Below are 13724 nucleotides of genomic sequence, written 5' to 3' on the forward strand. Positions count from 1 at the left end.
CTAACACCCTTCTACCAAGTAAGTACAAAATGACCTATCACAAAAAAATCATGCATATTAACCAATGATACTGCTAATCACTGACATATGCTAGATTGCAAAAATAAAAAATAACTAATCCAATTTTTATGTAGAATACTGAAAAAAAGTTTTTTGTGTTTTTGCATTAAAAACATGGTTTGTTTACATTATAAATATGGCATTTAAGGGGTTAAAAATATTACAGTTATTGAGCATTTGGTATTTTTGTTTATGGCTCAAGTTGATGAAATGCAAAAAAAAGTTAAATAGCAAAATAAAAACATAAAAGCCTATAAATGATGACAACTCAAATTGTTCTCTTTGTTTCAGAGTGAAAAAAGTAAAATTACATGATGAAAATGTTTACAACTCCAAACTCTCTTTCACAAAAATATGAATAACCTAAACAACAATGAACCTAAAAATAAGTGGAATTTGACCAATATTCTGTTACTAAATATTTTGTGTGTTTGTAGATCCACTGTGATCTGTACATTTTAATGTGTAAATGATAAACTGAGGTAGAATATTTGTAAAGCTGCACTTCTACTTTTTAGCGCGAAAACAAACAGAAGAATTCAGAGTTTTTCTTCCTAGGTTCTTACACTATGGTCTGGACTGTTTCAGATCACATTGGGCTGAATGTGGCTCCTGACCTAATCTGAGATTGACGCATCTGTTTTAGACCCCACCCACCTTGAGCGCAACGGCCACCAGGTTGACCTCGTCCATTAAGACCCTCTGACTCTCTTTGTAGGTCAGACATGTGAACTGGTACTCCTCCGGGTCGAAGGAGTCGGCGCCTTGCTGCTCCACGTCGCTGGCCACGCCGTCGTAGTAGTCCTGAATGTCTCCCTGATCCTCCTCCTCTCCCCCATCGTCCTCCTCTTCTTCAGAGTTCACCCCGAAGTCTTCCTCGTTGCTGTCCGACGCCTGGCTGTTCATGTCCACAGACATCCACTCGGCTGACTCAATCACCCAGACAGGTAGACGGCCCGCCTACCTGTCGGATCCCAGCGGCCTGATTGGCTGAAATGGTTCGTTCGAAGTTCCGCCTACCCCCTGCCTGTCCGTGTTTCTGTCCAGAGACACCCTGAACGTCCGTCTGTCTGAGGCGCAGCCCGCGACCTCAGCAGCAGCGGAAGAAGCAGAAGAAGTCACACTCCCCGTCAGTCATTTGGAAAAGTGGGAACAGGGCGATCTGAAGAGAGAAAAGGACTGAGGAGCAGAAAAAAAAGGAGGAAAAAAACAACAAGACACACTATTAATATAGAATAAATACTATAATAAAGCACATTATTGATTCTAATAACAATGAGCTGGTAAAAATGATTATTGGAGTATATCATTCTAAAAAATACAAAATTATATCTTGTCTTTACAAGCATTTAATGGAGAAAAGAGGTTGTAACGCTTTGGATGTGAAACAGAAATGGGAAACAGAACTACGAATGTGTGTCTCAGAGGAGGAATGGGTCAATATCTGGAGCATTCAACACTCAAATGCTTCTTCAAGAATATAGAGGGAACATGCTGGAAAAAATATAATTTGATTTTTCATAACTCCTAAAATTACAGCTACATACATGTCCAGAGTTCAACCTTATTGGACAGAATGTGGAGACATCAGTGTAAATCATGCTCATGTCTTCTGGTTTTGCCCTAAACTTGCATCATTTTGGGATCATGTATATTGAACAATTAAGATATTGGGTTATGCAATCCCTAAAACATGTTTTGTGATGTATTCCGCATGTATTATTGGTAATAATGTAACAACAAATGATAGATATTTGTTTAAAATACTATTATCAGCCTGTAAAAAGGCTATTACCAAAAAAATGGTGCAGATTAGAACCACCTACAACTAACGACTGGATAGAAATCATGAATAGAATATTTGAGATGGAGATTCAGACCCATAGACTGAAACTGAAGAAGAGCAGAGTCAGGATGAATGGAAAAAATGAATAATTTTCATTTCAACATCACATTTATGAAACTGTTAGTCACAAAGGTTTTTTATGGTCATTGTATCCCAAATGTCCCTTATAATTGTTCTGTATTGTTTAGAAATTAAACAATAAAAATAAAGTATTAAAAAAAAAAAAAGAATATATACAATAGAACAGCGGTTTTCAACTGGTCTGGCTTCAGGCTCTAGTGTGATTGGTTCAGTGCAGCGCTACTTAATTATGATTGACTGTTCTCACGTCTGTCAAAACATGGACGAATAAATTCTATCAAAATTGTATCGAGCATGTCTCATATTTCCATTGAGGAAAAGTTATTTCGCAATATATATGGTTATCGTTTTATCGCCCAGCCCTACTTGAGTCCATCTGACGAAGACAAATTGTCAAATGGTTTGTTGAACATAAAATATTTTTCTTTTTGACAAAATAAACTGGCCTGCATTTCTAGATGTCTTAAACTATGACATGCCTCTAATATTTGACATAAACATGTGCTGAGATGTATTTATTTGTTGCTGAACCTTTAGCCTCATCTGTCTGTTGGTTTTCTACTGTCGTCTCAGATTAAACCGAGCTCAACGTCCAAACAGAGCAGCTCCTGGCTCTGGCGTTCATTCCTCAGCAGGGCCTGCGGACAAACACTAGATTTTCTTTGCAGGCTGTGAGTGCAGTTCGCGGTGATCCAGAGGCCATGGGCCGTCGCTGGACCGGGTCCAAGGTCTGTCCCTCCCTGTGAGTCTGCCCAGTGGATCAGATCACAGCCCCAGCCGACCCACTCACCCACTGACTCTGCTTTTCTACAGACTGAACCACAGCGAACCTCCACCTCCACCTCTACTTCCACTCTGCCTCTTATTCTCTCCTTTAAGTTGCATCCTGAGCTTCACAAAGGCAGGATTTAACAACAGCTGCACATTTTAATCCAACATATAGCTGTAAAACATGTGCAGGACACAAGGGGCGGGCCAAGGCTTAATGTCACAGTTTAGAGGATTAGCTGGAGATCCTTTAGCTTTTGGGAGAAGAGAAACACAAGCCAAATCTAGACTCAACTAGGGCTGCCACAAATGACTATTACAATAGTCAAATAGTCATTGACTACTATAACAACTAGTCAGATTATGAACTGCAAAAAAACAATGGCTCTTATTTATATTTACGGCAGGAAAAAAAATACAGAGTGTCTCTGAAGTCTCTTTACAGTTTAACAAATGCGCCAGATCAAGCGAAAGTGAACTTTAATATCAACAATGTAAGTTTCACTGATCATTTTTCAAATAAGCTCATTATACAAACAGATAAAGCATCGAGTTTCTAGGTTTGAGAAGTTCAGAGTCAGTGATTCAGATCATGTAGATCAGGGATGTCAGACTCGCTTTAGTTCAGGTTCCACATTCAGCCCAGTTTAATCTCCAGTGGATCAGACCAGTAAAATAATACCATAACCTGTGCTTGTTATGAGACTCATAGATGGTTTTTACTTCATTTCTCCCAACACAGATTGGACATCAGGGGTGTAACGGTACCGAAAAATTTCTGTTTGGTGCGTTTTCGGTTCAGGGGTCTTCGGTTTGATACATTTTCAATACTGCAGAGTCTGCGTGGTCAGAAAAATTGAGCTTTGTGGGGACATGTCCACTTCAAATGTCCGACCTGGCTTATATGCCTCTGTTATACTCTGTGTTGTCATGTTTATACCTACCCCCCCCCGCGCAGTCGGCACCCCAGCCTCAGAATAAAGTGTTTAATTTATTTCTTTTTTTACAATGGTGCTGAGAATTCAGCAGTGGTGGAAGGTTTGTGTGGAAACTAACGGTGAGTGTTTGTGTTCTTCACAAAGGCTACATGTATTCATTCAGAACACCTCCATATTGTACCAAAACAAGTGCACCGTTACACCCCTAATGGACATTAATGAAATATTGATGTTTCTCTGTCTGATCCTCATGAACAGGACATCTTGCAGCTGTAGACATGATGTGTCCACATATTTATGCCAATAGAGTTTATAAACATCAATATTTCCTTAAAGTTTAAGAGTAGATTTTTGTTCCTCAGTCAGATGTGATGAAAGTAGATGGTTGGATGTGGAAGAAAATGTGTATTTACAGTCAGAGCAGGGCAAATATTTAAAAAACTGAGAAGAAGAACATTTAAAATCATAGTCATGGATAAGAAGAAAACAAATCAATGTTGAGAGAAATTCAGTCCAAACCATCTGAGCCATTTTGGAAACAAAGATAAGAATTTAAACCAAACTAACCAATGCAATAATGTTTACCCCATAACATAAAACTATATTCTGATATTAGTCATTATTGTTCTGGATCCCAGACCCCTGTTAGAAAAGAAACACCTGGATTCAACGTGTCCACATACTTTTGGACATACAGGGTATCTGTCAAGATGAAACAAGAAACTGCAGGAATGGCATGCACACTGGGGTCAAAAGCATGAAAAAACTCAACTACTAAAGGGTCTCTAAAAGCAAAAGCCCGTATTTGCTGTGACCTCTGTCTAGAATGAGTACAGGATGAAATCTACTGGGTCCACAGCTCTTCTTTACACTTAGACTGTCTTCTTTTTTCACCCCATAAAGCTTCTCATATTTTTGTTGTCATATATTTCCTGTATGTTCCAGCTGTATCTTGATGAAACAGGCGGTGAAGTGCAGTTTCAGTAAAACAACAAACCCAACGGTGACTTTTTGCACAGTGTGGTACGTGACTAAAAATCAACACCTGCACTCATAAACAAACTGCTGGTGCACTGGGAAAAATATAAGAAAAAAAGTCTTTCATTGAGCAAAAATAAAGAGTGAAAAGCAGAGCTACTACATATAGAAAGAAAATCCCAGTGTCAGAAAAGCACACCAGCATCGATACAAGCATTTAATTAGCTCGGAGGCGTAAGACTGTGACCGATCAGACCATTTGGAACCGGTTCTTAATTCCAATCTTTATTCAGAAAGGACTCCTGCATGTCACTGAACATGGCTGCTCCGCTCGCTGTGGGACTTTCCAGCTCCAACACAGATGATGTGATTTTTATAGCCATTTTTTCCCTGTTCTTTGGCAACGCAATGAAAGCAGTTACTCTCTGAACACAAATGCACTTTGTGAGTTTTCTGGCATTAATGTGCAGCATCAGACTCTTACAAATTAAAGCAAGTTAAGGAAAACAGCGACATACAGACATCACGTTAGATATTCAGACAGCTGTCCTTTAGTGTGTAGACATGGACGGTGAGTTTACACGAAAACATAATGCTATTTATTTATTTATTTATTATTATTATTATTATTAAAATGCATTGTACAGTCCATACGCTGACAAGTAATTATACACTATATGGACAAAAGTATTCGGACACACTGAATTCCTTAAACTTTAAGGAAATATTAATGTTCATGAACTATATAGACAAAAGTATTTGGACACATCATTGTCTACAGCTGTAGGACGTCCTGTTCATGATGATTTGACATAAAAACATAAGTATTTCCTTAAAGTTTAATGGTAGATTTTTCTTCCTCAGTGAGATGTGAAGGAAGTAGATGGTTAGTTGAAGTTGAAAATTATTATATACAGTCAGAGCAGGAAAAATATTTGAGAAATGCAGAGGAAGAACATTTAAAATCAGAGTCATGGATATAAAAAACTAAATCAATGTTGAGAGAACTTAAGTAAAAACCATCTCTGAGGCATTTTGGAAACAAAGATAACAATTTAACCCAAACTAACCAATGTAATGATATTCATCCCATAATATAAAACTATATTCTGACATTAGTCTTATTGTTTTGTATCCCAGACCCCTGTTAGAAAAGAAACACCTGAATTCAACGTGTCCACATACTTTTGTCCATATAGTGTTGTTTAGAAGCTGGACCATTAGATCACACTATTGTCCTCATTTACACATAAAATAAGAGATGAACGACATGTGGAGACTGATGCTTTCAGTTAATTTGCTGATAATAAGCACTGTTGTGTTACTATATTCTACTGTAGCGCTGCCTTTTATTAAGTGACAGATCTCTTTGTCTTATCTTCTTACACCACTGATTGATTTGATCAGATTAGATTCGTCTTCCACTCAAACTAATTAATCATGGTATCAGGTGGAGGGCACATACTTCAGAGGTCTTTGGACTGTGTAAATACTTTTATGTGAAAACTCTTACAGCTTTCATTCAGCTTTATTTCCTGGAGAAGAGCCCAATTTTGAGGCATGTGTGATTTAAATCCATGAACTAATGCACAGCCAACAGACACCATATGGATCCAAGGCAGAGATGATAGGAATACGAGCTTCTGAAGGAATTCAAAAGTTTGCAGCTAAAAACCAAGTCTTTTTCGATGCTGAAAAAATGTGGACGTGTCTCAATTCAAAAATGCTTGAATTTGCAACGCAACAGAAAGGGATCCTGACTGTTTTTCTGATGTTTTTGTGCTGACGTGTTCTGCAGATTCTAACATTGTGTAGATACACAGACTGATCTCAATAAATCGTGTTGTATGTCACGCCAGTTCTTATGGCATTTGGTGTGCTATACCTAAGCATTTTTGACCTTTCACGTGTTACTCAATGCCATTTGATTGCATGTCAATTTGCACCAAGATCTCCAGTTCACATAACCCTAACCCCAGTGCGTGGTATTTGAGGCATCAATTCAGGTGGGGTGGGGGGGTGTAACGGCATGAACATACACATGGAAAGCTTATATTGTATACAGATAACACACCAATCAAAAAGTGGCATGTATCTATGTCTTAATATTCTTTTCATTGTATTGTTTGTCGAGTTTCATTGTTATTTGTTCTTAAAAATATGCTAATCTAAACCTAATGGTGCATACAAACATGGTTAATGTTGACATCAGTCTGCCCTGGTATATGTAAGCACCATTGTTTCTCTTGTATACACTTCAATTAAAAAAAAAATTAAACAGAAAAAGTGGCATGTATATTTACACGAGTCATGATATCACGCCGTTTATATTACAGACTCTGGCAGCTTGATTTTTTTTAAAGCACTTTCTAATCAAATACTTACCTGGCTGCTCATTCTCTCCCCGATTTGTCGTATGATCAATTTTTCACTTGAGTTTGTACAAATTCTGTGATTAAAAATATATAATAGTGGTCTCAGAAGTCAGACTCAGAGTAATAGAAGATGATTTCTGTTCAGTTTTTAGGATTCTTGAGTACTGATGATGCATTCAAGTAGAGCTGCACAATATATCATTTGAACATCATCATCGCGATGTACGTGTGCGCAATAGTCACATCGCAGGTCCTGGAATGTAGGAGGCTAATGAACTCATCTCATTTCAACCTGGGTACCTGACACACACTGCACGCAGCGATCCACCAATCACAGTTGTTCTTAATCAGTTTGCCAGAGCAGACCACGCCCCCTACACATGGAGTGAGTCGCTGGTAACAACATTGAAAATGAGCAACAGACAAGAGAAAAATCACTGTAAACGAAGACTTAGTGCCAAAAAGAAAAGCAACATCAGTTATCTAGAATCATTTCAGCTACAAGAGGGATGAAACTGAAACATGTGTTCTGTGTCGATAGTGTCTTGCACCTGTTGACACGAGAGGAAACACAACTAATTTGTTTGACCATTTACCTCAGCACCACACAGCTATTTCATATGGCAATATATATCGCAGGGTTAAAAAAAAATTTTAAAAATCACAATCTCAGTTTTTTCAGGTATCGTGCAGCCCTACATTCAAGTGTTGGGTGTCAGTGGCTTTAACCTGCATGATTTGTGTTATGTTTTTGCTGATGAAAAAATAATTGATCAAATGATGACTTCAGACAGTAAAGAACTGCTTTAAATCTGGAATCTGCTGGTCCAACCTCTGACTCTCAGTTATTTCTAAGCGTACCTTTCTATTGGAAACAATTTGTCTCAGCGCAATTAATCAAACACTGCAGCTTCACAGATAAATGTCAAGTTAGGAACATGTGAACTAATATTTAATTCAACCCGATTGTTATGAAATATTGTAACATCAGTCCAAAATTATGTAAAAATGCAGAGATACAACAACCAAAAGCATCGCACACAGACTAAACCTTCTGAGAAAATAAAGGCAAATAATTTGACTGTGACTCGCCTACATTTTATAAGAGGTGAGAAAATTCTGATTCAGATCCTGGATCGTGACTCAAAACATCTTCATACAATGTTAGGACCAGATCGCTAGAATGTGGGGTATGAGGCTACGACCCTAAGCACTTAACTTTAGACCATTACAGAAATTTCACAATTTTCATGGGAGGTAAACAAGGTGGGGGTTTTAAAGTCATCCTGCAAGAAAATGTTGGATTTCTAAAATCAAAAAAAATATAAAATATCATATCATATTGGTACTATCATATCTATGCTCTAAAGTTTGGAAAAGTTAGAGATCACATGAACTAAACAGAGAAACAGAGGATTTCTTTTACAAGTGTCAGATCCAGAAACAGTAATTTGGTTTAGTTTTGATGTCCTCCCAGTTAACTTAACATGATTTTTTTTCTTCTGCTGTGCATAAATTACTTGAGTTCAACACCTAACCTTTGCATTTACTTAGGGTTTTCATACTTTATCTAGATGTGGCTGATAATACATTATTTTACTGAAGTAAGGGCTCGAATGCAGAACTTCTATCCTGTTTTCTCAGTGTTTTGTCAGTACTTTTAGCAGACCTAAACACGTCCTCTGCTCCTTCCAGTGACAGGCTCTGAATCTCACTGACCCTAATTTGAGTCCACAACACCCCCATCAAATCAGTCTGCTGGCACCGGAGCCCAAATGTGACTTCGCAAATATCCACCTGGACAGAAAACAAGGTTGACCGGGGGTTTCCTGCCAGCCGGCCCCGGTGCCAGCCCAGCGACAGACGAAAGCTCGCATTCCGCCCGGTCCCGGCTAAAAATAGGCTCCGAACTGGGTGACACACATCTCGCTAAGCTAATATATTACAGCGACTCAGCACGGCTTCGATAACACGCCTTGAGGGAATGGGGCTACGTGACTTCTGGACCAGATTAAGACGCCGTTTGTTTGTCGCTGGAAACCGGCGTTTGGATCCAGAAACGGCCGTGGAGTCCCGTAACGGCATCCTGCTAGCGAACTGTTAGCAGAGTTAGCTTGTGGGCTAACGTGGTGGTAGTTTTACTGAGCAGCGGAGCTAAACCCTCCAGTTTACCGTCTTTAAATGTTGTTTTTTTATCAGAACGAACTCGTAGAAGTTGTCAGTGCAGACTCCCGGGACTAGAACCGGTGAAATAAAAGCGGACCGGGTTAGCCTCCCCCTCCGCTCGGCGCTCCCTCCCACTGTGCCCCCGCCTCTCACACACTCTAGCCCGGGGATTGAGATGTAAACAAGGCCCCGTACGGCTCCGGAGTAAACACACACACACAAACAACCGGGGCGTCCGTTCGCACCGGCGTAAACCTGCGGGGTTTACCTCTCTGGGCGGCGCTGGCTCGGTCCGCGGTGACACACTGGAGCCTTCAGCCGAACGTGGAAACACGGGAAACAGCAATTTTACACTGAGTCCGCTGGGCTGAAGCCGGAAGCTGTAGGTACGGGGGTACTTATCAGTGACGTCACATCCGGCCCACACGCCGCTCCATACAAACAAACAAACAAACAAACAAGTAAACAAATAGGTCATTTATTTTAATATTATTAATATTGTTTTAGTCTGATTTCTAATACTGGTATCCTCCGGTTCAGTTTTGTATTCAGACAATAAAAAGACAAACTTTTCCTTTGTTGCAAAAACAATATCAATAGTGAAAAGTGCTTTTTTTTTTTTTTTTTTTTACTCTTTTTAAGAATTTTATATCAAGAACTGAAAACGTACTTGGAGAAAATGCAATTCCAAATATAAACAGACATTAAAAAATATACTAAGTAAAATAGCAGACTATTTTTTTTAATCCTTTTTTTTCATGAAGTAAATGTGCTCATACTTTGTATGAGGACTGCTGTGATCTTTAAACAAGATCCAATAAATAAAGTATTAATGCAATAATCTAAAAAAAGTTTGGGTCGAAATTGGTACTTAACATGAGAATCTGACTGATTCCAAAACCGATGGTATTTTCTGTTCATTTTGTATTTGTTACTATTTATCCCTGAAATTAAGCATTCATCATTATATACTTAAAAATAAATTTACTTACCTGTTTTTCTGTCTTTCATGCCTTTATTGAACCAATTCAAATACATTTATAAAGAAAACCTCATTGTAAGACAATGGTTAAATGTCTGTCATTACTGGAAATAATTCTATTAATAATAATAATAATAATAATAATAATAATAATAATAATAATAATAGTAATAGTAATAATAATAATAATAATAATAATAATAATAATTATTATTATTATTATTATTATTATTATTATTATCACTATCATAAATACATCTGGAGATGGACTTTTTTTTTTTTTTTTTTATTTAATAAATTATTTCTTATGTAAACTTTTCCCAGATTTTGATTTGTATTGTAATTTTTAAGCACAGAGAATTACTGGCATTCAGTTTTGTTCATATACATCTTAACTTGTATTTTATTTTTGGAAAAATGTGTAATCTGGTTAATTGAATATGAACAGAATTGTAACTCTCCATTTGCTAAGATTAATAAAGATGCACAACTTTTCAGAATTGGTTTTATACAACAAAATGTATAGTACTTTTCTTCAGGCATTGATATAAATAAAATTAATAATATATCAGAACATATTAAAATGGTTCTGAATTCAGTGTCGTCAAGGGTTTGTAGAGTTTTGAGATGTTTTATTCCTCCAGGAAAGTTGTAATTGGAAAATAATAATGAATAAAATCTGTTTAGTCCATTTTGGAAAATGAAAATGACATAAAGGAGTTTAATTAGACACTCCTGTGTACTGGATGGAACCCTCCGCTGCTGGGTTCTTTATCTCTGAACCTCGGTTTGGTAAACAGTGCATTAGACTCTGCGGCTTCTCTGCGGCATCAGAGTGAAGTCGACAGCGTTGAGCCCCTGAGGTTAATGCACAGGTAATTGGTTGTGAATTTCTGAGGAGGAACATACATCAGCATCTAATGCAGCGGCTGTTCAGTGATGAAGCAGAAGAAAGGACTTTGAGAACAGACCAGGGACCGGCCCATCAGTGATTCCTTAACCCTTAAAGACCCAAACAGTTCCTGCCAAACCAAACCATCTACTGAACTAAACTGTTTCATACCTGCTGATCCACTAATCCTATCGATCCATGTCAATAATTGGTGTAAAATACAGTTCTTCATCTTTTCATGGTCATCAGATATGACCCATTTGGACGTTCAGAGGCTCCGTAGTTACCGTGGAAACACAGTCATCTTTTACAACATTGATTCGCCAGTAAAACCCATGGAGTTGGATCAATGACAGTGGATGGACACACTGGGTTTTTGTTCAGTTAATGAGAGATTTTGCTAAAAAAGTCACTTTTTCTTCAGTTTTCTCTATTTTTGATATAATAATCCTCAACTTTATTCTGAGCTTTTATGAACATCTACATGTTAAATGTTGGAAAGTACCTGATTTTCACAGAAAAAAAACACAAAATACAGAAGATAATATTGTAATAGATGGTGATAAACCAGTTAAGGATGGTTAAATATAGAGAGAAATTCATTTGGGAACTGACACGAATGTCACACTGGGTCTTTGTGGGTTAAGTTGGTGTTTGGCTCCTGGTCTCAGTAAAACATTGATCATATTGATCCATCTGATCCATTGATCCATCACATTGATCAATGTGATGTGATATCCATCACATTGATCATACTGATCCATCTGTCATTTAAAACGACTACATTTCAAACCCTCTGTAGACAAAAACACTGGTTTATGCTCATCTATAAAGTTCTGCTGGATAAACTCCCAGAATGCCTCAGTAATCTTCTTTCTGTTAGCTCTAATAGTTTCCATCTATGTTCCTCCAAGTGGTTGTTTTTGACTGTTCTAAGGTTATTATCGTTAATGACAACTAACGAAATGACAAAAACTAGAATAAAAAAAAAAAAATTATTGCTAATTGAAATAAAACTATAATTAAAAGAAAAAACAATAACTGAAACTGTATTGTGCGTTTACAAAACTAACTAAAATGTATAAAAATTATTGATAAAATTCCCTTCATTTTTGTCTTTGTCAATGTCAGATTGATGTGAAATCGATTTATTTCCCTCAAGCAATTTTAGCTCCATACGGTCACAGTTCGTCACCACTCATCACCTGTGGTTTACAGTCATCTTCTTGTCCCCACTCTACCTGGAAACATGGAGACTAAAGTTATTTCTTTGAATACCACAGTGAAGAAGATAAAAGATATGAAAAAACTAAAACTAATGCTAAAACTAAACATTTAGAAAAAAACAAAAACTAATAAAAACTAGCAAATCTGCTCTAAAGACTAATTAAAATGAACTGAATTAGAGAAAAAAAAAAGTCAAGACTAAATAAAACTAAACTATAATGAAAAACCCCAAACTATTAGAACCTTGGAGTGTTCCCCGAGTTCGGACAGACTTTGGAAAAACAGCATTTTCCCATCATGCACCATAGTTGTGGAATAATCTTCAAAACATTGTAAAACTGCATACATTAATTTCTATTAATGATTTTAAAAATATCCTGGAGAATGAAGGAAGAACGTCACTGTTTTTCTTGATGCCATTACAGTTGAATAGTTGTTATTGTGTTTTATTGTTCATTGTGTTTCATGTGTTTTATGTTGTTTGGATTTTGTATGGCTGATACTTTATGGAATTATTTTTGTGCCGATATATTCAAACGAAACTTTTTAATTCTCAAATAAAATATATGAATTTGACAGAGAATAAAACTCACCCAAGCAAAAACAAAAAAAGTACTCGCAAAAATCAAAACCTATAACTTGCCAAAAAATCATCTGTTATTGTATAAAGTATTGGCATTTTGCTCTTTTCACAACATGTCCTTTTGTTTTTGTTTGTCAAATTCATATTTATGTTGAGAAATAAAAAGTTTTGTTTGAATATTTTGGCACAAAAAAATGTCCATACTACCTTGGACAGGTCAACATTTCTAACCTCAGTGGGACTTCCTGGTTAAATAAAGGTAAAATAAAAAGAATAATTAAAAAAAAAAAACACCAGAAAACTATTGGATATTTTCCAGTGAACTGAACTTAAACTATTCAACCTGTGCCATCGATGGAGAAAATCAGTGAATCTAAGCTCAATTCAGTATCAAGGACTGCAATTAAAACAAAACAAGACAAAATTTTCACTTTTCCAGAACTTTATGATTACAAAAATACTTATTCTTCTGTTGCAAAAAACGTTTAATCGCAGCTACCGTCTGCTGTGGCTGAATTTACAATTATACAAAACATGAAAAATGTGACAGATACATGTGAAATAACTAGAACGTGACAAATCAGTCGAAAAAAAAAAAAAAAACGAGACAAAATAAAGAAAAGTCAGTGTATTTTTGTCTAATCTCAACAATAAGAACTCGGTCGTATCGACTCAAAAGCGGATTTTGACTTAAAACATGACGGTTTGTGTTAATGAAAATGTGACGACCTGGAGGAACAGGATTCAGAAAAGAGAGCAGAGAAAACCAGGAAAAGACAGAAGAAATGAAGTGAGTTCAGGTTTTCAGACGATAGAAGGTCATGAAGA

The 13724-nt window shown here is 36.9% G+C and overlaps 1 protein-coding gene across 2 annotated transcripts in view; it reads right to left on the reverse strand.

The window, feature by feature from the left end:
- arih2 (ariadne homolog 2 (Drosophila)) overlaps nt 1-9598 on the reverse strand; it is a 35339-nt gene extending 25741 nt beyond the window's left edge. Inside the window, exons 1-2 of one of the 2 annotated variants that reach the window (XM_030138886.1) lie at nt 9481-9598; nt 718-1239 (exon numbers count right to left, since the gene is read on the reverse strand). In XM_030138886.1, coding sequence (XP_029994746.1) covers nt 718-978 — 261 coding nt within the window. In that variant the 5' untranslated portion in view covers nt 979-1239; nt 9481-9598. Of the gene's footprint in view, nt 1-717; nt 1240-9430; nt 9449-9480 lie in introns of those variants that run through there. The other variant, XM_030138888.1, reaches the window with a different exon arrangement.
- Nucleotides 9599-13724: the final 4126 nt, after the last annotated feature.

Source organism: Sphaeramia orbicularis, chromosome 7 (assembly GCF_902148855.1).
Source record: "Sphaeramia orbicularis chromosome 7, fSphaOr1.1, whole genome shotgun sequence".
NCBI lineage: Eukaryota > Metazoa > Chordata > Actinopteri > Kurtiformes > Apogonidae > Sphaeramia > Sphaeramia orbicularis.